The sequence below is a fragment of the Gorilla gorilla genome, chromosome 3 (assembly GCF_029281585.2).
Source record: "Gorilla gorilla gorilla isolate KB3781 chromosome 3, NHGRI_mGorGor1-v2.1_pri, whole genome shotgun sequence".
Lineage (NCBI taxonomy): Eukaryota > Metazoa > Chordata > Mammalia > Primates > Hominidae > Gorilla > Gorilla gorilla.
This window is the reverse complement of record NC_073227.2, coordinates 69343498-69364015: the sequence shown is the minus strand read 5'-3', so window position 1 is coordinate 69364015 and position 20518 is coordinate 69343498. Positions and strand designations below refer to the sequence as shown.

General features: G+C 45.7%; 2 protein-coding genes across 2 annotated transcripts in view; one reads left to right on the top strand and one right to left on the bottom strand.

Moving 5' to 3' along the window:
• Window positions 1–4085: 4085 nt before the first annotated feature.
• Window positions 4086–19392, bottom strand: NOA1 (nitric oxide associated 1). Its single transcript, XM_019025242.4, has 7 exons — window positions 17186–19392; window positions 14579–14743; window positions 13869–14074; window positions 9106–9237; window positions 7342–7458; window positions 5123–5243; window positions 4086–4384 (listed from the first exon to the last, which is right to left on the bottom strand). The coding sequence occupies exons 1-7, from the start codon at window positions 18396–18398 to the stop codon at window positions 4173–4175; spliced, it is 2166 nt and encodes a 721-aa protein (XP_018880787.2). The 5' UTR covers window positions 18399–19392; the 3' UTR covers window positions 4086–4172.
• POLR2B (RNA polymerase II subunit B) overlaps window positions 19388–20518 on the top strand; it is a 53221-nt gene continuing 52090 nt past the window's right edge. The window contains exon 1 of the mRNA XM_031010188.3: window positions 19388–19752. Within this exon, the coding sequence (XP_030866048.1) occupies window positions 19734–19752 (19 nt within the window). The 5' untranslated portion in view covers window positions 19388–19733. The remainder of the gene's footprint in view (window positions 19753–20518) is intronic.

Sequence of the window (20518 nt, the reverse complement as noted above, 5' to 3'; positions counted from 1 at the left end):
TGTCCAAAGATGAAATCGCCTAACGATGCATTTCTTAGAACACATCCCTGTTGCTAAGCAATGCACTACTGCACCAATACAGTAATGGAACTTTCTTAAAGGAAAATCTACTAGGAAACACTTGATCCTAGCAGTGATCCTAGGCTGCATTAAATTGGAGGTACAATATGGAATAAATTAATACCAGATCCCAGTAGAAGTCCTCAACTAATTCTAGGCATAGAGCATCTTTCTCACTCTTTGTTGGCTTTCTTTCCTGCTTTTTTTTTTTTTGAGATGGAGTCTTGCTCTGTCACCCAGGCTGGAGTGCAGTGGTGCAATCATGGCTTACTGCAGCCTCAACCTCCCAGGCTCAAGGGATCTTCCCACCTCAGCCTCCTGAATAGCTGAGACTACAAGTGTGTGTCACCATGCCCAGCTAAATTAAATTTTTTTTTTTTTGTAGAGACAGGGTCTTAACTATGTTGCCAGGGCTGGTCTTGAATGCCTGGCTTCAAGGGATCCTCCTGCCTTGGCCTCCCAAAGTGTTTGGATTATGGGTGTGAGCCCTGTTTTCTGAAATACATTTTCTTAAGTTGTCAGGATGATATAGTCAGTTTTTAGATTGTTTCTCCACAAAGGCCCAGTTCACCCTTTGCTGGCTTTCTTTCCTGCCTGTTTTTTGTTTTAATTCTACCTAAATATCCTGGCCTAAGCTCTGAACTGTGAACTCCTGTTTTCAACCATAGGTAGAAATGTAATGACCACAATTTTTTTTTTTTTTTTTTTTTTTGAGATGGAGTTTTGCTTTTGTTGCCCAGGCTGGAGTGCAATGGCACGGTCTTAGCTCACTGCAACCTCTGCCTCCCGGGTTCAAGCGATTCTCCTGCCTCAGCCTCCCAAGTAGCTGGGATTACAGGCATGTGCCACCACACCTGGCTAATTTTGTATTTTTTTTTTAGTAGAGATGGGGTTTCTCCATGTTGGTCAGGCTGCTCTCGAACTCCCGACCTCAGGTGATCCACCCACCTTGGCCTCCCAAAATGTTGGATTACAGGTGTGAGCCACTGCACCCAGACACAATTTTAACTTATAAAATAAATGGTATTTCATTCCCTCCAAAATAAAAACTAGAAATCAACTGCCAATCAATTTTCTCCATTTGGGAAGCTGCCGCCCTCTAGAGGTAATATGATGTTGGGGGCACTTTCCAGTTCTCACCAGGACTGACGGCAGAGGGAGTTGCTACTGCATTTAGTGTCTGGGATGAGAGATACCAGACATAATGAAATGCAGTTTTTTTGTTTTTGTTTTTTGAGACGGAGTCTTGCTGTGTTGCCCAGGCTGGAGTGCAGTGGCACGATCTTGGCTCACTGCAGCTTCCGCCTACCAGGTTCCATGGATTTTCCTGCCCCAGTCTCCGGAGTAGCTGGGACTACAGGCACGCGCCAGCGCAGTCAGCTAATTTTTGAATTTTTAGTAGAGACGGGGTTTCACCTTGTTGGCCAGGATGGTCTCAATCTCCTGATCTCATGATCCGCCCGCCTCGGCCTTCCAAAGTGCTGGGATTACAGGCGTGAGCCACCGCGCCCGGCTGAAATGCAGTTTTATATATAAAGAACCACCTTGCCCAAGATACCAGTAGTACTCACTTTGAAACACTATGAAAGGTCTACAACAAGTTGCATCTTAAAAAATTCTCCATTATATTTAATCTAAGAGGACTTAGAAGAGGACTGAGGAGTGGGGAGAAGACAGGAGAGTGTGAAATACATGGGGGCTCCCATATGTTGGGACAGAACATGGTCCTCTCAGGAATTTCATGGCTCTAACTGCGTTTCAGCCTAGCTTATCTTACCAGCATTTATTTCAACATTAGGATCTGGGACTTGACTTGCCAATTCTTCATGACACAGCTGTGGTACTACTTACTCAGCTAGGAATAACAAAAGGTGTAGACTTTTTCTTTTTTTGTTTTTTTAGACAGGGTCTCGCTCTGTTGCCCAGGCTGGAGTGCAGTAATGTGATCATAGCTCACTGCAGCCTCCATATCCCAGGCTCAAGTGATCCTCCTGACTCAGCCTCTCCAGTAGCTGAGATTACCAGCACACAGCACCACACCTGGCTAATTTTTTTTGGGTTTTAGTAGAGATGAGGTCTTGCTGTGTTGCCCAGGCTGGTCTTGAACTCTTAACTCAAGCAATCCTCCTGCCTTGGCATCCCAAAATGTTGGGATTACAGGCATGAGCCACCGCGCCTGGCCAATAAAGACTTCTGATTGATGTAATGTTATTCAGTCATATAAAGATGAAATGTAAATAAACTGGTTAAAGTGTCCTCTCAGTTGCAGAATAGACCTCAGTTGCTAGACATACATAGCTTTTTAAAAATCTTTATTTATTTAGTTTTTTTGGGATGAAGTTTTGCTCTTGTTGCCCAGGCTGGAGTGCAGTGGTGTGATCTCGGCTCACTGCAACTTCCATCTCCTGGGTTCGTGCAGTTCTCCTGCCTCAGCCTCCCGAGTAGCTGGGATTACAGGTGCCCACCACGCCTGGCTAATTTTTGTGTTTTTAGTAGAGATGGGGTTTCACCATGTTGTCCAGGCTAGTCTCTAACTCCTGACCTCAGGTGATCCACTTGCCTTGGCCTCCCAGAGTGCTGGGATTACAGGCGTTGAGCCACTGTGCCCAGCCTACAATTCATTTTTATTAAAAAAATATAATAGAGATGGGGTCTCACTATGTTGACCAGGCTGATCTTGAACTCCTGGCCTCAAGCGATTCTCCTGCCTTGGCTTCCCAAAGTGCTGGGATTACAGGTGTGAGCCACTACATCTGGCCTTGAATCCTTTTTTATCTAAGATTTTCAGGCATTGTCAAATTGTGTAAGGTAAATTTCTACTTGTTCTCTAGTATCCATTCTCCCCATTTTTCCTTAATAAAAACCCCAAATGGTTCCCATTTCCTCCTCCATTTCCCAGCTTCCTTATGGGTGGGTGTGGCCATGTGACTGGACCTGTGGACTGTGTAAACTGATGTGTGCAACATCCAGCTTTTCTTCCCTTCTTTTAAATAGGGAAGTTGCTTGCTCTCCATACTTTCCCCCTTTTTACCCTTGCTGGAAAAGGATGACAACTTGGGCAGCCACCTTAGACCTACAGATGGCCATGGAATGTTCCACCAGCTGGATCCTTGGAGCAGAGCCACCTACTCACTTCTATCTTATTTAAGCCAGTGAATTTTGGAGAAATTAATTTTCCTGCCATTTTTTCATATACTGACTGCTAACTCCAAATAAGAGAAATGACATCTGGTCTCAATATAAAAAACAGTAGTGAGGCGGGGCATGGTGGCTCATGCCTGTAACCCCAGAACTTTGGGAGACCGAGGTGGGTGGACAACATGGTGAGACCTTGTCTCTACTAAAAATACAAAAATTAGCCAGGGGTGGTGGTGCATACCTGTTATCCTAGCTACTCAGGAAGCTGAGGCATGAGAATCGCTTGAATCCAGGAGGTGGAATTTGCAGTGAGCCGAGATTGCACCACTGTACTTCAGCCTGGGTGACAGAGCAAGACCCTGTCTCAAAAAAAAAAAAGAAACAACAGTAGTGGGAGAAACTTGAATATAGCAGGCTTCCAATTTTATATATATGTGGGTCACAGATACATACCATATACATACTATACAAAAAAAAAACTTTTTATAAGCTGAATACATTATGAACATAAGTCTTGAATAGTTTAAAAAAGTTAACTGTTAAGAGCTTTGAAAAGGGTGAGGCTGGCCACGGTGGCTCACGCCTGTATTCCCAGCACTTTGGGAGGCTGAGGCGGATGGATCACCTGAGGTCAGGAGTTCGAGACCAGCCTGGCCAACATGGTGAAACCCCATCTCTACTAAAAATACAAAACTTAGCTGGGCATAGTGGCGCGTGCCTGTAATCCCAGCTACTGGGGGGCTGAGGCAGGAGGATTGCTTGAACCTGGGAGGGAGAGGTTACAGTGAGCCAAGATCATGCCACTGCACTCCAACCTGGGCAACAGAGCAGGGCTCAGTCTCAAAAAAAAAAAAAAGAAAAAAGAAAAAAAGGGTAAGAATGGGAGCTTTATTTATGCGTTATATGTTTAATACAAATTCAGTGTATTTTGTTGTGTTCAATACAGTTAATATCTGGAGTGAACAAGGTCGGTCTCATACATTTATCTTTCCTTTCTTCTTCCTCACGTTGTACATAAGGGAAGGAGGCTTCTTGGTTTTATAGGCCACACTTTTCTTGATGCGCTGTCCTTTGATGTTAACAATATATGGCAAGAGAGGGGGCCGGACGGTCAAAACTGTTCCTTCAGGTGTATAGCCTCGGAGATGCAGTCTGTCCTTAAAATTAGGTGTTACTGAAACCCAACCTATGCAGGCATGTGACACAACACAAAAGGCTGTTAGCAATCATCTTATTAAAAATACCAAACCAAAGCTGAAAATGGAATATCAGAGAACGCTGTCACTCTTTCACTCTCTTATTTTATTATTTTTTAAGAAACTGCGTCTTGCTATGTTACCCAGGCTGAACTCAAGTTCCTGGGCTCAAGCGATCGTCCTGCCTCGGCGTCCCGAGAAGCTGGGGGCACAGGTGGACACACCTTAGTTTTAAAAAAGCATACAATGCATTTGTGCAAAGTACAAATTTATTTTCAGAATAGGTTGTATTTTATGAATAAACTAGTATGTACACCTTAAAATAATCAGCTTTCATCAGTTAAGGCACTTTTCTATAAAAAAAATTGTTGGTAAGGCTGCTTTATTCACTTTTTGTTTTTTTTTTTGAGATGGAGTTTGGCTCTTATTGCCCAGGCTGGAGTGCAATGGCATGATCTAGGCTCACCGCAACCTCCGCCTCCTGGGTTCAAGCAATTCTCCTGCTTCAGCCTCCCGAGTAGCTGGAATTACAGGCATGCACCACCATGCCCGGCTAATTTTGTATTTTTAGTAGAGACAGGGTTTCTCCACGTTGGTCAGGTTGGTCTCAAACTCCCGACCTCAGGTGATCCGCCCGCCTCGGCCTCACAAAGTGCTGGGATTACAGGTGTGAGCTACCGTGCCCGCCCTTTTATTCAATTTTTAAAAAGTGCTTGGCATAAAATTACCTGCAGAGGAAAACTTGATGTCTGCCACTGCTTCAGATGCCCCCAGTCCTTCTTTTAACATAATGTCTTCAGCAACAAGAGGAGGAAATCCTGCCATTCGTTCTTTTCCACCCATTGGAATCTTCCAATGAAATAAAGATATTTACAAGTTCAAATTAAATTGCTTGGAACTCTAACATTAAGCAAATCACTGATAAGATACTTCTGTACAGCGATCAAGAATAAAATCCTTTCAAATATTCAACTGTTGAAAAGAACTTGCAATCACTTCTGGGGTCAAATGAAAAGCAAGGGAACTCTGTGATTGGATGAAGCTTACAAATCTCAGGGCTCTGGGCCACACATTGGGCAAGCACCTGGCAGCAGCCTCTGGACAGGAGAATTGTGCTTCACTGACACTGTTTTTAGAATCCTCCACAGGGCCTCACATAGATTAATGTTGGGCAATTAAGGCACGGTCCTTCTAAGTACCTTAGTTCTTATAGGTGTGGCCATCAAGATTAATGCCTGGTCTTTATGAGTTAAGGGTCCATATATAATGGATAAGATTTAGCTTTTATGTTTACAGGTGTTTCCACGATTAGAAGTAATTGAGTAATTTTTTTTTTTTTTTTGAGATGGAGTTTTGCTCTTGCTGCCCAAGCTGGAGTGTAATGGCACGATATCAGCTCACTGCAACCTCCGCCTCCAAGGCTCAAGTGATTCTCTTGCCTCAGCCTCCCGAGTAACTGGGATTACAGGCGCGCACCACCATACCAGGCCATTTTTTTTGTATTTTTAGTAGAAACAGGGTTTCACCATGTTAGCCAGGCTGGTCTCAAACTCCTGACCTCAAGGTGATCTGCCCACCTCGGCCTCCCAAAGTGCTGGGATTACAAGTGTGAGCCACTGCGCTTGGCTGTAACTGGGTAATTTATTCATCTATTCATTAGCAAATCTCTCCTGTGTTTAGCACTAAGAACACAAAGATAGATTTTGCAGTATGGTTTCTGCCCCCAAGGAAATCAAAGGGGTAGATAATATGTAAGCTAATACAAGGTCAGAAATGTAATGTGAGGCATCTATAAGTACTATGGTTGTGAAGGAAGGAGTAATGAATGTGTTCAGTCAAGGAAAACATTAGTAAAGAAGCTATATATATATATATATATATATATATATCAACAACAAAAACAAATAAGCAATATATGAGCAATATTTTGAGAAATGAGTCAAAGTTATTCGGTGGAAAGATATTTTCGGTCGCCACAGGTACAGATAAAAACTGGAAAAAGATGATGAGTTCAGGGAACTATAGCTTAATTGTCCAAAGTATGGTGTGTGTGTGTGTGTGTGTGTGTGTGTGTATTGGTGATGAGGCTGTCAGGAGTTTATACAACTTTTTGCAACAATGTCACTATTGGGCACTCAAAATGTGGCTGGTGACACTAAGCAACCATATTTTAAATTTTCCTTTTTTTTTTTTAGAGATAGGGTTTCACTCTGTCACCCAGGCTAGAGTGCAGTGGCATAATCATGGCTCACCACAGCCTCATATTCCTGGGCTCAAGTGGTCCTCCTGCCTTAACCTCTCGAGGAGCTGGGACTACAGGTGCATGCCACCATACGTGGCTAACTTGAGCAAATTTTCTTTTTTTTGTTGTTTTTTGAGATGGAGTCTCTGTTGCCCAGGCTGGAGTGCAGTAGCGCGATCTTGGCTCACTGCAACCTCTGCCGCCCTGGTTCAAGTGATTCTCCTGCCTCAGCCTTCTGAGTGGCTGGGATTACAGGCACCCATCACCACGCCTGGCTAATTTTTGTATTTTTAGTAGAGGTGGGGTTTCACCATCTTGGCCAGGCTGGTCTTGAACTCCTGACCTTGTGATCCATCTGCCTTGGCCTCCCAAAGTGCTGGGATTATAGGCGTGAGCCACCACACCTGGCCATTGAGCAAATTTTAATTGTCACTAATATATTTAAACTTAGCCACATGTGGGCTAATGGCTACGAAATTGGACAGTGTAGTCTAGAGAAAAAAATAGCTGTGTGGCTATTCTAGGATCAGTCTATATAGAGCAATTTTGCTTTATAGCCAGAATTCTCAAGGAGAATGAGGTGAGGGAAAGCTAGCTCAAGATACTGTATAACAGTTCTGTACAACAAAGGCTTTCTTAACAGAGCTATGGGACCATCCCAGTGTATACTAACCATAACCATGCAATCAAGGTGTGTTGCCTTACCTGGAGTAACGTATGACCTGCATGCTTCTGATACAGAGCGTCTGCCCTGTCCAAGGAGGTGATATGCACAGGGAGGATGTTGGAAGCCACGACTGTAAACCAAGCTGACTGATTTCCCTTAAGAAAGGAAGAAGTTATTTGACCTGGTGAAAAACTTGGAAAACCTGCATATTCAAGGTACAATCAACTAAAAAAAAAAAACAAACCAAAAAACAAAAACCCAATCAGACTCCCTTTATAAGTACTGGTACAGCAGTAGCTGTAAATCAAATTATTACTAAGAACAGGGGCACAATACTGAGGCAGTGCATTTCAGCAATTCATGTGAAACTATGACTTCTCTGACAGACCCAATACTATTTTTGAAAAAACATCTATTATTAAAAATTAAAAGGAAATACTATCTGCTTTAATTGTCTCTGTGTAAAGTTAGGTTTAAAATATCAACATTTTATGTGTTCTGATGAAATATATAAGGGTGCAAGCCTGGTGTGGTGGCTCATGCCTATAATCCCAGCATTTTGGAAGGCCGAGGTGGGTGAATCCCTTGAGCTCAAGTTTGAGACCAGCCTGGGAAACATGGCAAAACCCTGTCTCTATAAAAAATACAAAAATTAGCTGGGTGTGGTGATGTGTGCCTGTAGTCCCTACTACTTGCGGGGCCGGGGTGGGATGATCATTGGAGCCCAGGAGGTTGAGGCCACAGTGAGCCGTGACTGTACCACTGCACTCCAGTCTGGGCAACAGAGAGAGATGCTGTTTCAAAAAAAACCAAAAAAACAAAAAAACAAAAAACCAACCCCAAAAGCAAAAAACCAACAACCTCCCAAAACGAAATATATAAGGGTTCTAAGTGTGTAAGGCAAAATTTCTAACAAAGTATGAGCAAACACAAAATCCAAGAAATGTGCTATAGTAATGGCACACAGTTGTATTGTGTTGTTGGACATATCCATATCCATGTTTCATTTTCCTTTTTCTCTTCACTTTAGCAAAATGGAGAGCAATTCTATAGACACTCCAAAATCCCTAGATGCTATATAAACGAATACCAAACAAAAACGTGTATGCATAAAAACACACATATCATGGGATACAAAGTGTGGAATTAATTTAACGCCTATAACCCTGTACCTAAAGGTTTGACTTTATCCCATAGGTTTGACTCTATCCCATAGAATAGGGATAGTATCTTGTCTTAAATGCCAAGCTGTGTGGGGTACTCAATTGAAAACATAAGTTTTCAAGACCTAGCACATTTTTGGGGGGATTAGGGAGTAGGGCATTTCTTTTCCCCAAGTTTTTTTTTTTTTTTTGATATGGAGTCTCGCCCCGTCACCCAGGCTGGAGTGCAGTGGTGCAATTTCAGCTCACTGCAGCCTCTGCCTCCCAGGTTTAAGTGATCTTCCTGCCTCAGCCTCTCTAGTAGCTAGGATTACAAGTGTGTGCCACCATGCCCAGCTAATTTTTGTATTTTTAGTAGAGATGGGGTTTCACCATGTTGACCAGGCTGGTCTTGATCTCCTGGCCTCAAGTGATCAGCCTGCCTCAGCCTCCCACAGTGCTGGAATTACAGGTGTGAGCCACTGTGCCCAGCCATCCCCAAGTTTTTATTACAGAAATTTTTAAACATAAAAACAAATTAAACCCTATACAATCATGGCTTAGTTATCAACATTTTGTCAGTCTTGTTCATACATCTGCTTCCTTAAAGTGAATCCCAATATTTTAAAATCATTTTTTAACAGTACAGACTTTTCTTACCTGCAGGAAATCTATGCGGCCTATAGCACCCAAAAACAGAACCATTCCTGGTTTAAGCACAAAAGTTCTTGGAACAATGGACTGTGTTGGCAAAACAATATTTACTTCTTTTTCTGTTAGAAGATTTAAAATCTGTGAAGCAAATGGCAGATTTTTTAGAAAATACTTTTATTGAAAATATGATATATTATGATTTACCCGTAAAATAAAAAGTGATGAAAAATATGCCAGACTTCAAAATAAACCAAATTATGTCAGAGTTTGCTACGCATCAAATTTATATAGATTCTTCCTGTCTAAATTAATTTCAATCTGATGGCTCTACCCTTGTTTTACAAGTTAATCTACAGTAATGGTAAAATAACTTTATAGGTGTATGAGACTTTCCTATGTCAGCAGCATTCCCTAAATGTCAAAATTAATGTGAACCTGAAAACATGTTCATTCAATACCAAGATAGAAAATATATGCTCTCCTTATCAAGGCTTGTGGGCAGTAGCAATTTCCACTTAAAGTAATGGTATATGTGACCTCATGTCCTAGTGGTAAGTATGCATGCATTAAATGCAAAATGGTCACCCCATTCTAGGAGCAAGTAAAGTGGCTGAAGAACCTCTTTCTAAATTCTGGTCTTCAATTTCCTTATTTCTCCCAAATATTCAGCAGGGAATGAGAAAAAGTTATAAATCCCCCATGCTTATAACACAGAGGATTTATAATTTATCCCTATGATTTATAATAAATCCCTTCTAAGGATGACAAGTTCCTAGAGAGACTAGAGAAAAATAGAAAAGGAAAGACAGAAGTACAAGATTCTGCAAAGATTTAAGGAATCAAAATCTGGTTAAAAAAGAATAAAGAAGGTACAAATTGGACACAAAACTTGTAAACTTCTTTCTTAACAAGAGGCTGGGCACGGTGGCTCACGCCTGTAATCCCAGCACTTTGGGAGGCTAAGGCGGGCAGATCACCTGAGGTCAGGAGTTCGAGACCAGCCTGACCAACATGGAGAAAGCCCATCTCTATTAAAAATACAAAATTAGCTGGGCGTGGTGGCGTGCACCTGTAATCCCAGCTACTCGGGAGGCTGAGGCAGGAGAATCGCTTGAATCTGGGAGGCGGAGGTTGTGGTGAGCAGAGATTTCACCACTGCCCTCCAGCCTGGGCCATAGAGCAAGGCTCCGTCTCAAAGGAAAAAAAGAGAATAACAAGAAAATAAAAAATAGAAATGATACATAGAGGCTCACAAGAAAATAATAAGGGGGCTGCAAATAGTTCATTATTTGTGTTTGAAAAGGCACATTAAAAGCCATTTGCAGGTCAGCCATGGTGGCTCATGCCTGTAATCCCAGGACTTTCAGAGGCAGCGGCAGGCAGATCACTTGAGCTCAGGAGTTTTTTTCTTTTTTTGAGACGGAGTCTTGCTCTGTCACCCAGGCTGGAGTGCAATGGTGTGATTTTGGCTCACTGCAACTTCTGCCTCCCGGGTTCAAGCAATTCTCCTGTCTCAGTCTCCCAAGTAACTGAGATTACAGACGTGCGCCACCATGCTTGGCTAATTTTTTTGGTATTTTTAGTAGAGACGGGGTTTTGTCATGTTGGCCAGGCTGGTCTCGAACTCCTGACCTCAAGTGATCCACTTGCCTTGGTCTTCCGAAGTGCTGGGATTACAGGTATGCACCATTGTGCCCAGCTGAGCTCAGGAGTTTGAGACCAGTCTGGGCAACACGGCAAAACCTCACCTCTATGAAAAATACAAAAATTAGCTGGGGTGGCGTGTGTCTGTAGTTCCCAGCTACCCCGGAGGCTGAGGTGGAGGATTGCTTGAGCCAGGGAGGCAGAAGTTACAGTGGGCCAAGATTCCACCACTGCACTCCAGCCTAGACCAGACTGGGCAACATAGCGAGGTCCTGTCTCTACAAAAGCTAAACAATTAGTTGGGCATGGTGGTGTGTACCTGTGGCCCTAGCTACTTGGGAGGCTGAAGTGGGAGAACTGGTTGAACCCAGGACTTTGAAGTTACTTGATCATGCCACTGCATTCCAGCCTGGGCAACAGGGGAAACCTTGTCTCTCTTTTTTGTTGAGACAGGGTTTCACTCTGTTGCCCAGGCTGGGCTGCAGTGGCATGATCTCGGCTCACTGCAACCTCTGCCTCCCAATAAGTGTATCAAGTGATTCTTGTGCCTCAGCCTCCTCAATAGCTGGGATTACAGGCATGTACCACCATGCCCAGCTAATTTTTTTTATTTTTAGTAGAGATACAGTTTTGGCATGTTGCCCAGGCTGGTCTCAAACTCCTGGGCTCAAGCAATCCTCCCACCCCGGCCTCCCAAAGTGCTGGGACTACAGGTGTGAGGCACTGTGCACAGCCTGAGTCTTAATACTTTCATTTCACAACAGAGATCCTTGGTTCAGTCTGGGAAACCCTAGTTTAAGACATCAAATAAGTTTATCTGTAAACTAACAGAGATGCAAACTACCAGTGCTGACAGACGTTTATATCTAAAAATTTGGGGTTCTCATTCTGCTGTCTAGAGTATTTTGCAAATTCTTGCCTTTCTGACACAACTATTTAATAGAGGATACATGACTGAAGTAACTGCTATGCCTGATCTAATAGCATCTGAAAGGGAAGAATTAGTCTGGGCGTAGTGGCTCCCATCCATAATCCTAGCACTTTGGGAGGCTGAAGTGGGTGGATTACCTGAGGTGAGGGGTTTGAGACCAGCCTGGCCAACATGGCGAAACCCTGTCTCTATTAAAAACACAAAAAGTAGCCGGGTGTGGTGGCACATGCCTCTAATACCAGCTATTCGAGAGGCTGAGGCAGGACAATCGCTTGAACCCAGGCGGCAGAGGTTGCAGTGAGCCAAGATCATTGCGCCACTGCACTCCAGCCTGGGCAAGAGAGTCAGACTCCGTCTCAAAAAAAAAAAAAAAAGTATGGTGGGGGAAGAATTAGTTCATTAAGCTAAAGTGACAGAATATTATTAGAAAGCAGTTCTGAACTTTTGGACTGCTAAGGAAGAAAAGATGGCATGAGCAATTATTCCAGGAGAGCAATAAAATTTAAAAGGTGTGTATGATTCAATGACAGGGGACATCAAATAGAATACAATTCTGAGAATGTAACTATAAGTGTTCCTGATGAGGCCAAGAAAAGTACCTAAGAAACCTAAGAAACAATGTGGTTTTGTAGGGAGATACAGAGATAATTAGAAAAATCAGAAACTGGTCAGTAACCAGATTCGAAGGAAATGATTAATGAATCTGTTGTGAGGCTGTATCCTGGATGCACATTTGAGTCAATCAATGATCTGAATGAAGATCCAAACTGCAAATATAAAAAGTAATGAGATTGAATGAATATTTAACAGAGTAAGATATAGGCTGAATTTAACAAGACAAAGTCAAAGTTACCTATGAGGCCCAAAGTTGTCCATGAGCAATTGGATAAAAGAGAGGCATAGGGACAAGACAGGTGGAGTTAATGCTATTCTTTTTTTTTTTTTTTTGAGACAGAGTCTTGCTCTGTCACCCAGACTGGAGTGCAGTGGCACGATCTCAGCTCACTGCAAGCTCTGCCTCCCGGGTTCACACCACTCTCCTGCCTCAGCCTCCCGAGTAGCTGGGACTACAGGCGCCCACTACCTCCCGGCTAATTTTTTGTATTTTTAGTACAGACAGGGTTTCACCGTGTTAGCCCAGATGGTCTCGATCTCCTGACCTTGTGATCTGCCCGCCTGGGCCTCCCAAAGTGCTGGGATTACAGGCGTGAGCCACTGCGCCCGGTCGGAGTTAATACTATTTTAAATCATGCTCACCTGAGAGCACCGAGTTCTCAGTGTCACACTTTAAGAACAAACATAGAAAACATTCTGAAGAGGCCTGGGCCAATGAATAGCCTGTTTCCTACAGCACAGCTGTAGGAAATGAAGACAAACAATCCAGATTGTGAGCACAGTGAATGCTCAACGTTTGCTGGATGAAGTAATGAAAGAGAAGAAAAGGGAGGGATAGGTGAAGAAGAGATGGGACGTTACATTTTAAAATATTTCAGTCTGGCAAGGGAAATAGGTATTACCTTAGTCACAGATGGCTTTGGGGAACAATGAATACATGTTACAGGGAGACTATTCAGCTCAGTATACTCAATACAAAGAGAAGGTCAAAGACCCAAATGAGTTACCTTGGAAGGTGACATGACATAGTTTCAGCTTTGGTGAGTCACTCCTTTCAGTTCAAGATGGAGGACCCCTTGATGGATATGTTACAGAGGTAATTCAAGCAGGGACTAGGGAGTTGGACTCCAGTGATATTTATGTGTTTTTCCATCCTCAAAACCTAGGCTTCTGTAAACGTTTCCCTAACCACGGTAACAATCACAATGATAAAATAAGTTGGTTGTCAGCAATGAAGTCTATCAAATGGAACACATAACTTGATGGCATACAGATTCACCCCCTAAACAGCTTTCATGAATGAATCAGAACTGAGACTAAAATGGAAGTATACTTCTTTTCCTGTTTTCTGCCAATTAAGACAGCAGTACTTGTGCAATTGAAAGTAAATGTTTCTGAGGCTGATATGACTAGTAATAAAACTCCAGTTTCCCATTTAGCTGGCTCTACATGCATTACACTCTTTCTCTATTGCAATTCCCCTGTCTTGATAAATTGGGTGTATCTTGGCAGCAGGCAATATAAACCCATTAAAAAAGAAAAAGAAAGTAAATGTTTCTAAAAGAAACCAAATACATACACAATTTTCTTTTGTAATTCCAGGGGTGTCATAAAACCAGTGGGCATCTTTCACATCTTGTGCAGTCAATTCTACTTGTTTGGTGGATTTGTGTGTACCCATAACAGGGTCATTTTCCATGTCAAAGGCAAGTGAATCAGCATCAAACTCAAAGGGAATGTTATCCTTCTGTTCTTCTGAATACAAGAATGTCCTTCCAACTCTTCCTAGAACAAGTTATAGTAAGGTTATTAGTCACTCCTTTAATACTTTTAACTCCAGACATAATTTTTATGTTTCCCTCAAACAAGTTACTAAGATTACAGTGTAGGGAAGTGAGACCATAATGATACTTTTGCTTTTTTTTTTTTCCAAAAAGCAGTGGGAGTCAACTCTTGCAATAATCAAGCGTGTGGCTGGCTGTGTACATGGAGTGGCGGGGGCGAGGGTGTGTGGAAATCAGACTGTTTTAAAGAAAGGCTGAAAAGATATACCAAGGAAAGACAGACAACCTAATCTAAAGCTGCTGCATGGAGTAAAAACTTTTACTACCTGTACTGCTCTGGGTTTCCAAACAGTAGCCTTATTGCTAAAGGGCGTCTTTGTTGCAGAATAAGGAAGGCAGTCTCTCCCCACAAAAACTGGCTAGCCTCGGACAGCTGTATTTCAGGTTGCTTAACAAAGAATTTTAGCATAGTACCAACAAGGGTTTTCCCATAGAAGATGCTTACCTACGACATAACCATGCTTTTTGAGGACATTAAGCTGATTTTGTTCTTGCTCACTAAGATCTTCTTCAGCTTGAGTTGAATCTTTTTTAAGTCTTTGATGCCTTTTAAACATTCTGTAAGGAGTTGGGTTGCAAATAGGAAACTTCAGAAGGTTTAATGTAGTACCTGAAATACACAGAATAAATACATCTTTAGAAAACGGAATAAGGGGGAAGAAAATGAACATTTTTGAGGATCTACACTGTGTTGGTTACTGTAATAAAATATAAAATTACTGCCACTTTACAAATGAGGAAATAGGTTAAGAGATTAGCTCACAGGGGAAACCAGAATTGGAATCCAAAATCTGTAGGCCCGATTTCTTTCCATTTTTATCACATTGCCATTCAGTATAAAAGTAATTTTTCTGTAAAATTCAAAGTGCAAGACAGAGAAGAGCAGCTTACTAAATGAAACTTTGGTTTCAAGGGAACAAATGGGGCAGTCAGTTTTGTCAACTTAAATTTAAACCTGGCTGAGCATAGTGGCTCACACCGGTAATCCCAGCAGTTTGGGAGGCCCAGGCGGGTGGATCACTTGAGGTCAGGAGTTCGAGACCTGCCTTGCCAACATGGTGAAACCCTGTCTCTACTAAAAATACAAAAAATTAGCTGGGTGTGGTGGTGCACACTTGTAGTCCAGCTATTTGGGAGGCCGAGGCAGGAGAATCGCTTGAACCTGGGAGGTGAGGGTTGCCGTGAGGCGAGATCGCACCACTGCACTCCAACCTGGGCGACAGAGTGAGCCTCTGTCTCAAAAAAAGAAAAAAAATTTAAACCATAGAAGGACTCATTTTCTAATTACAGAAGTTTGTTTCTTTCTTTCTTGTTTTTGAGACAGCGTCTTGCTCTGTTGCCCAGGCTGGAGTGCAGTGGTGCGATCTTGGCTCAGCCTCCCAGGTTCAAGCGAGTCTTCACCCTCAGCCTCCTGAGTAGCTGGGATTTCAGGCACCAGCTACCACACCCGGCTAAGTTTTGTATTTTTAGTAGACACGGGAGTTTCGCCATGTGGGCAGGTCTGGTCTGGAACTCCTGACCTCAGGTGATCTGCCCACCTTGGCCTCCCAAAGTGCTCGGATTACAGGTGTGACCCACTGCACCTGGCCACAGAAGTTTCTTAAAGTCACAAGAATGATACTTCTGTTTTTTTGGGTCTCTGTTGTCCAGGCTGGATTGGAGTGCAGTGGCCCAATTAGGGCTCACTGCCACCTCAACCTTCCAGGCTCAGGTGATTCTCCCACCTCAACCTCCTGAGTAGCTGGGACTACAGGCACGCACCACCAGCCTGACTAATTTTTGTATTTTTAGTAGAGATAGGGTTTCACCATGTTGCCCAGGCTGGTCCTGAACTCCTGAGCTCAAGCAATCTGCCCACCTTGGCCTCCCAAAGTGCTAGAATTACAGATGTGAGCCACTGAGCCTGGCAAAGCCACACATCAAATTGCACTAATGGGCTGGGAGCAGTGGCTCACACCTGTAATCCCAGCACTTTGGGAGGATGAGGTGGGCAGATCACGTGAGGTCAGGAGTTGGAGACCTGCCTGGCCAACATGGTGAAACCCTGTCTCTACCAAAGATACAAAAATTAGCTGGGCATGGTGGTGCTTGCCTGTAATCCCAGCGCTTTGGGAGGCCAAGGTGGGCAGATCACCTGAGGCCAGGAGTTCCAGACCAGCCTGGCCAACATGGTGAAACCCCATCTCTACTAAAAATACAAAAATTAGGCCAGGCGCGGTGGCTCACACCTGTAATCCCAGCACTTTGGGATGCTGAGGCGGGCGGATCACGAGGTCAGAGGTTTAAGACCAGCCTGACCAACATAGTGAAACCCCGTCTCTACTAAAAATATAAAAATTAGCTGGGCATAGTGGCGTGCGCCTGTAATCCCAGCTACTCAGGAGGCTGAGGGAGGAGAATCACTGGAACCCGGGAGGCGGAGGTTACAGTGAGCCATTGCACTCTAGCCTGGGCGACAGAGCAAGACTCCATCTCAAAAAACAAAACAAAACAAACACAAAAATTAGCTTGGTGTGGTGGCGCATGCCTCGAATCCCAGCTACTCGGGAGGCTGAGGCAGGAGAATCACTTGAACCAGGGAGGCGGAGGTTGCAGTGAGCCGAGATCACGCCAGTGCACTCCAGCCTGGGCGACAGAGTGAGACTCTGTCTCCAAAACAAAACAAACAAACAAACAAAACACAAAGTTCATTAGGTTCAGACAGTAAAAAGGACGCACACTTTCTGGAACAATATACAGGGAAGTTACAAAGCAAATCTCCAGAACAGGAACTTTGCTTTGTTCCCTGGTCTATCTCCAGTGCTTAGTGACTGGGAACAGAGACGTGCTCCATAAACACTTCCATTAGAAAATTACTACAACACATCCTCAATTTTCCCTAGCAGTAAGCTGACACAGAAGAGAGGTGTGACCAGAGTGGGGAGAGAATTTGTAAAGGGAAGGGTACAGGCAGCCCGTAGTGGACATTAAGGGAGGATGTACTCGGTGCCTCGGCCAGGACCAGACGTCCACCTTGCCAGGAAACGAAGAGGGCGAGCCTCCTAAAACTCACCTGGCCAAGGGGAGATGGTGGCTCTGTCGATGGCCTCGGAGCCCTTGGCAGTGCAGTAATCGGACTCCAGGAGCGTGTTAAAGAGAGTGGATTTGCCGGCGTTGGTGGCGCCCACTAAGTAGACGTCCCCACGGTAGCGCCAGGAGCGCTGAAGGGCAGAGATCAACTCTTCCACTCCATAGCCGGTCTTGGCGCTGATCAGCCGCACGTCCCTGACCACCGTGCGGGACCAGTTCGGCGGATTCGGATTCTCCCCGCCCTGTGGCTCGTCCTTGACGGGGCGCTGTGGCCCTTGGTGGCCAGGGGCCAGCAGGAGCCCGGCGCGGGCACAGTCCTCCCACAATCGCTCCCGCAGCCTCTGCCGGTAGCCAGGAGCATCCTGGGGCAGGAGGTCCACTTTGTTTCCCAGCACGATCAGCTGCTTGGGGCCCACCAGCGCGGGCAAGTCGGGCAGCAGGGCGTCGGGCAGGTCCAGCAGGTCCACCATGTAGAGCACCAGGGAGGGCCCGGGCCGCCGCAACGCGGCGCTCACCAGCTCCAGGTACTGCTCGCGGCTCACCTGCAGGCGTAGAGCGCGCCGGTGGTGCGACAGCAGCCAGCAGCGCTGGCACACGGTCCGTGCCAGCCCGCCGTCTGCCTCCGCCGTGCGGAGGAACTTCTCTCGGGGCAGGTAGCCGGGCACGCCGGGGTCCTGGCAGTGCAGCTCTGCCCCGCAGCCCGAGCAGTTCACGCCGCTGGGCGGCAATGCCGGGTCCGGGTGCCCCACGACCGGGTGCTCCCGGGACCTGGCCCGTAGGTTTTGCTGTCGCCGCTCCTCCCGCCGCTGCTGCCTCTGTCGCTCCTCCTCCTCCTGCTGTTGCTGGAGCTCCTGCAGCTGCTTTTCGCGGGTGGGTTCCGGCTCCGGCTCCAGGATGTACTCCGGGAACAGAAAACGCTCCTGCATGTCACCACCTTCTCCAAAGCCCTCCGTGTCCACGGGGTCATAAGGAAGTTCGCGTCCCAGACTCGATGAGTGCTGGAAGGAGGAGGCGGCAGCGCACCTCCTCTCCAGGAGCGGCTCCCGGAGGCCATGGCGCGCTGCCGTGGGAGCGGATCCACGAAGGAAAAGGCTCAGCAGCCTGAACGGTAGGCGAGCGGGCAGCATGAGGAAGTAGCTCCAGGCAAAGGGGCGGAGCCACAAGCGCGCACGCGCACTAGGGTCCAAGGCGCGCATTTGACCCGAGACGGAAGCGCGTGGGTACTTGGGAGCTGTCCTGGTTGGTCTTGCGTCTAATCCCGTGAGTTCTCGCGATTTAAGCTATGAGACTGAGAACCTACTTAAAGCTATGGCAAAGGCACTGGAGGATTGAGCTAGGTGGGCAGAAAAGAGCAGTGAGTGTTTTGGGTTTTTTCACTTTCAGGCTTAACGCCTCACTGCTAGCACAAGCCGCCCTTAATAAATCACACTTAAAAAGGAGCTTCCGGGGCCGGGCGCGGTGGCTCACGCCTGTAATCCCAGCACTTTGGGAGGCCGAGGCGGGCAGATCATGAGGTCAGGAGATCGAGACCATCCTGGCTTACACGGTGAAACCCCCATCTCTACTAAAAATACCAAAAATTAGCCAGGCGTGGTGGCGGGCGCCTGTAGTCCCAGCTACTCGGGAGGCTGAGGCAGGAGAATGGCTTGAACGCGGGAGGCGGAGGTTGCAGTGAGCCGAGATCGCGCCACTGCACTCCAGCCTGGGCGACAGAGCGAGCCTGTCTCAAAAAAACAAAACAAAACAAAAACAAAAAGGAGCTTCCAGCCGGGCGCGTGGCTCACGCCTGTAATCCCAGCACTTTGGGAGGCCGAGGCGGGCGGATCACCTGAGGTCAGCAGTTCGAGACCAGCCTGGCCAACGTGGTGAAACCCCGTCTCTACTAAAAATACAAAAATTACCTGGGCGTGGTGGCCCTTGCCTGTAATCCCAGCTATTTGGGAGGCCGAGGCAGGAGAATCGCTTGAACCCGGGAGACGGAGGTTGCAGTGAGCCGAGATCGCTCCACTGCACTCCAGCCTGGGCAACAGAGCGAGACTCCATTTCAAAAAATAATAAATAAATAAAAATAAAAAATAGCTTCGTGTTTTGGTCCTTATAAAGGCAAATAAATTGAGCATCCCAATGTTGCGGATTCACAGGACGAACACTTTCTAATAATAAGTATACTTGGTTTTGTTTTCAGGTGTCGTTATTTGTGCAACAACATTGAAAAACAAGCAGAAATAAAACATTGACGGGACGGATACGACCGCAGATTGCGGGAGCTGTCCTCTCAATCAGCCCGGCAGCGGCGGCCCACAATTTGCGCGTGTGCAACCCTAACCCCGGCCCAAGCTTGACCTACAATTTGCGCAGGCGCAGATCCTAACTTTGGCGTCCCTGTGGGCGGCCTTTGGTGTGAAACGCATGGTATTCTGGGAACGTCGGAGACGGAAGTTACTTCGTCTTTAGCTCCCGGAGCTGGTGGCTTCTGGGCGGTTTTTGTCTTTTGATTTCAAGAGTTAGGAGCTCGGGAACCGTTTGGCAATATGTACGACGCGGATGAGGGTAGGTGAACGCTCAAAACACACGCCGTGGCGGTCCATTTAAGCAGGAAAGCGTTGGGAACTGATTGGATTGAGGATTTGGGGCCTTCCCATGCGCCGGCTGCACAGTCCCCAGCCTTGTTCCCACACTTACCAGGCCGGGAACGAAACTGGGGTAGGGAGAGGCGGAGGGTGCAGGGAACATAGCGTTAATGTTCCAGGTTACGTTCACTGCTGCTCGCTGCACTTTCTCGTTCCGTTAGATCTGATCCTCATTTCCTGTGGTGAAGTAGCGTGCAGAGTCGTAAGATAAATTACGTTTTGAATTTGAAGCAAAGGGCACCCTTTAAAAATTTTCCTTAAAGCCACAGTCGACTTAACGAATAGCTCAATTGTTGAGTGTCAGCCTGTGTCAGGCAGTGTGGAAGGCCCTGGAAATATACCGGGACAGAGAATATCGGGGGGTGGGGGTGGCGGGGGGGACTCGGTTTAGTCTGACATTTCTTCATACTGTTTGTAAGTCAAAGTAAATTGTCTTAAAGGATGACTTTTAACTTCCTCTTCTCACAATGTCACAGTTCTCAGATGATATGTATTCTGCTGCACTGGGCCAATGTATAATATCTGTTTCTTTGCGCATATGGAATTCTTAGTAGTGGCCGAGCACGGTGGCTCCCGTCAGCACTTTGGGAGGCCGAGATGTGCAGATCGCTTGAGACCAGCCTGACAAACATGGGGAAATCCTGTATCTACTAAAAATACAAAAATTAGCCTAGTGTGATGGCGTG

What these genes read in the sequence shown, in the direction of transcription:
- NOA1 (XM_019025242.4), bottom strand. Translation starts at nt 18,398, where the DNA reads ATGCGCGCCTTGGACCCTAGTGCGCGTGCGCGCTTGTGGCTCCGCCCC. An exon ending in GAATTACAAAAGAAAATTGT is followed by an intron (nt 9,238 to 13,868) that starts GTATGTATTTGG and finishes TTTGCTTCACAG; the next exon opens with ATTTTAAATCTTCTAACAGA. An exon ending in CAGGTCATACGTTACTCCAG is followed by an intron (nt 5,244 to 7,341) that starts GTAAGGCAACAC and finishes TTTCATTGGAAG; the next exon opens with ATTCCAATGGGTGGAAAAGA.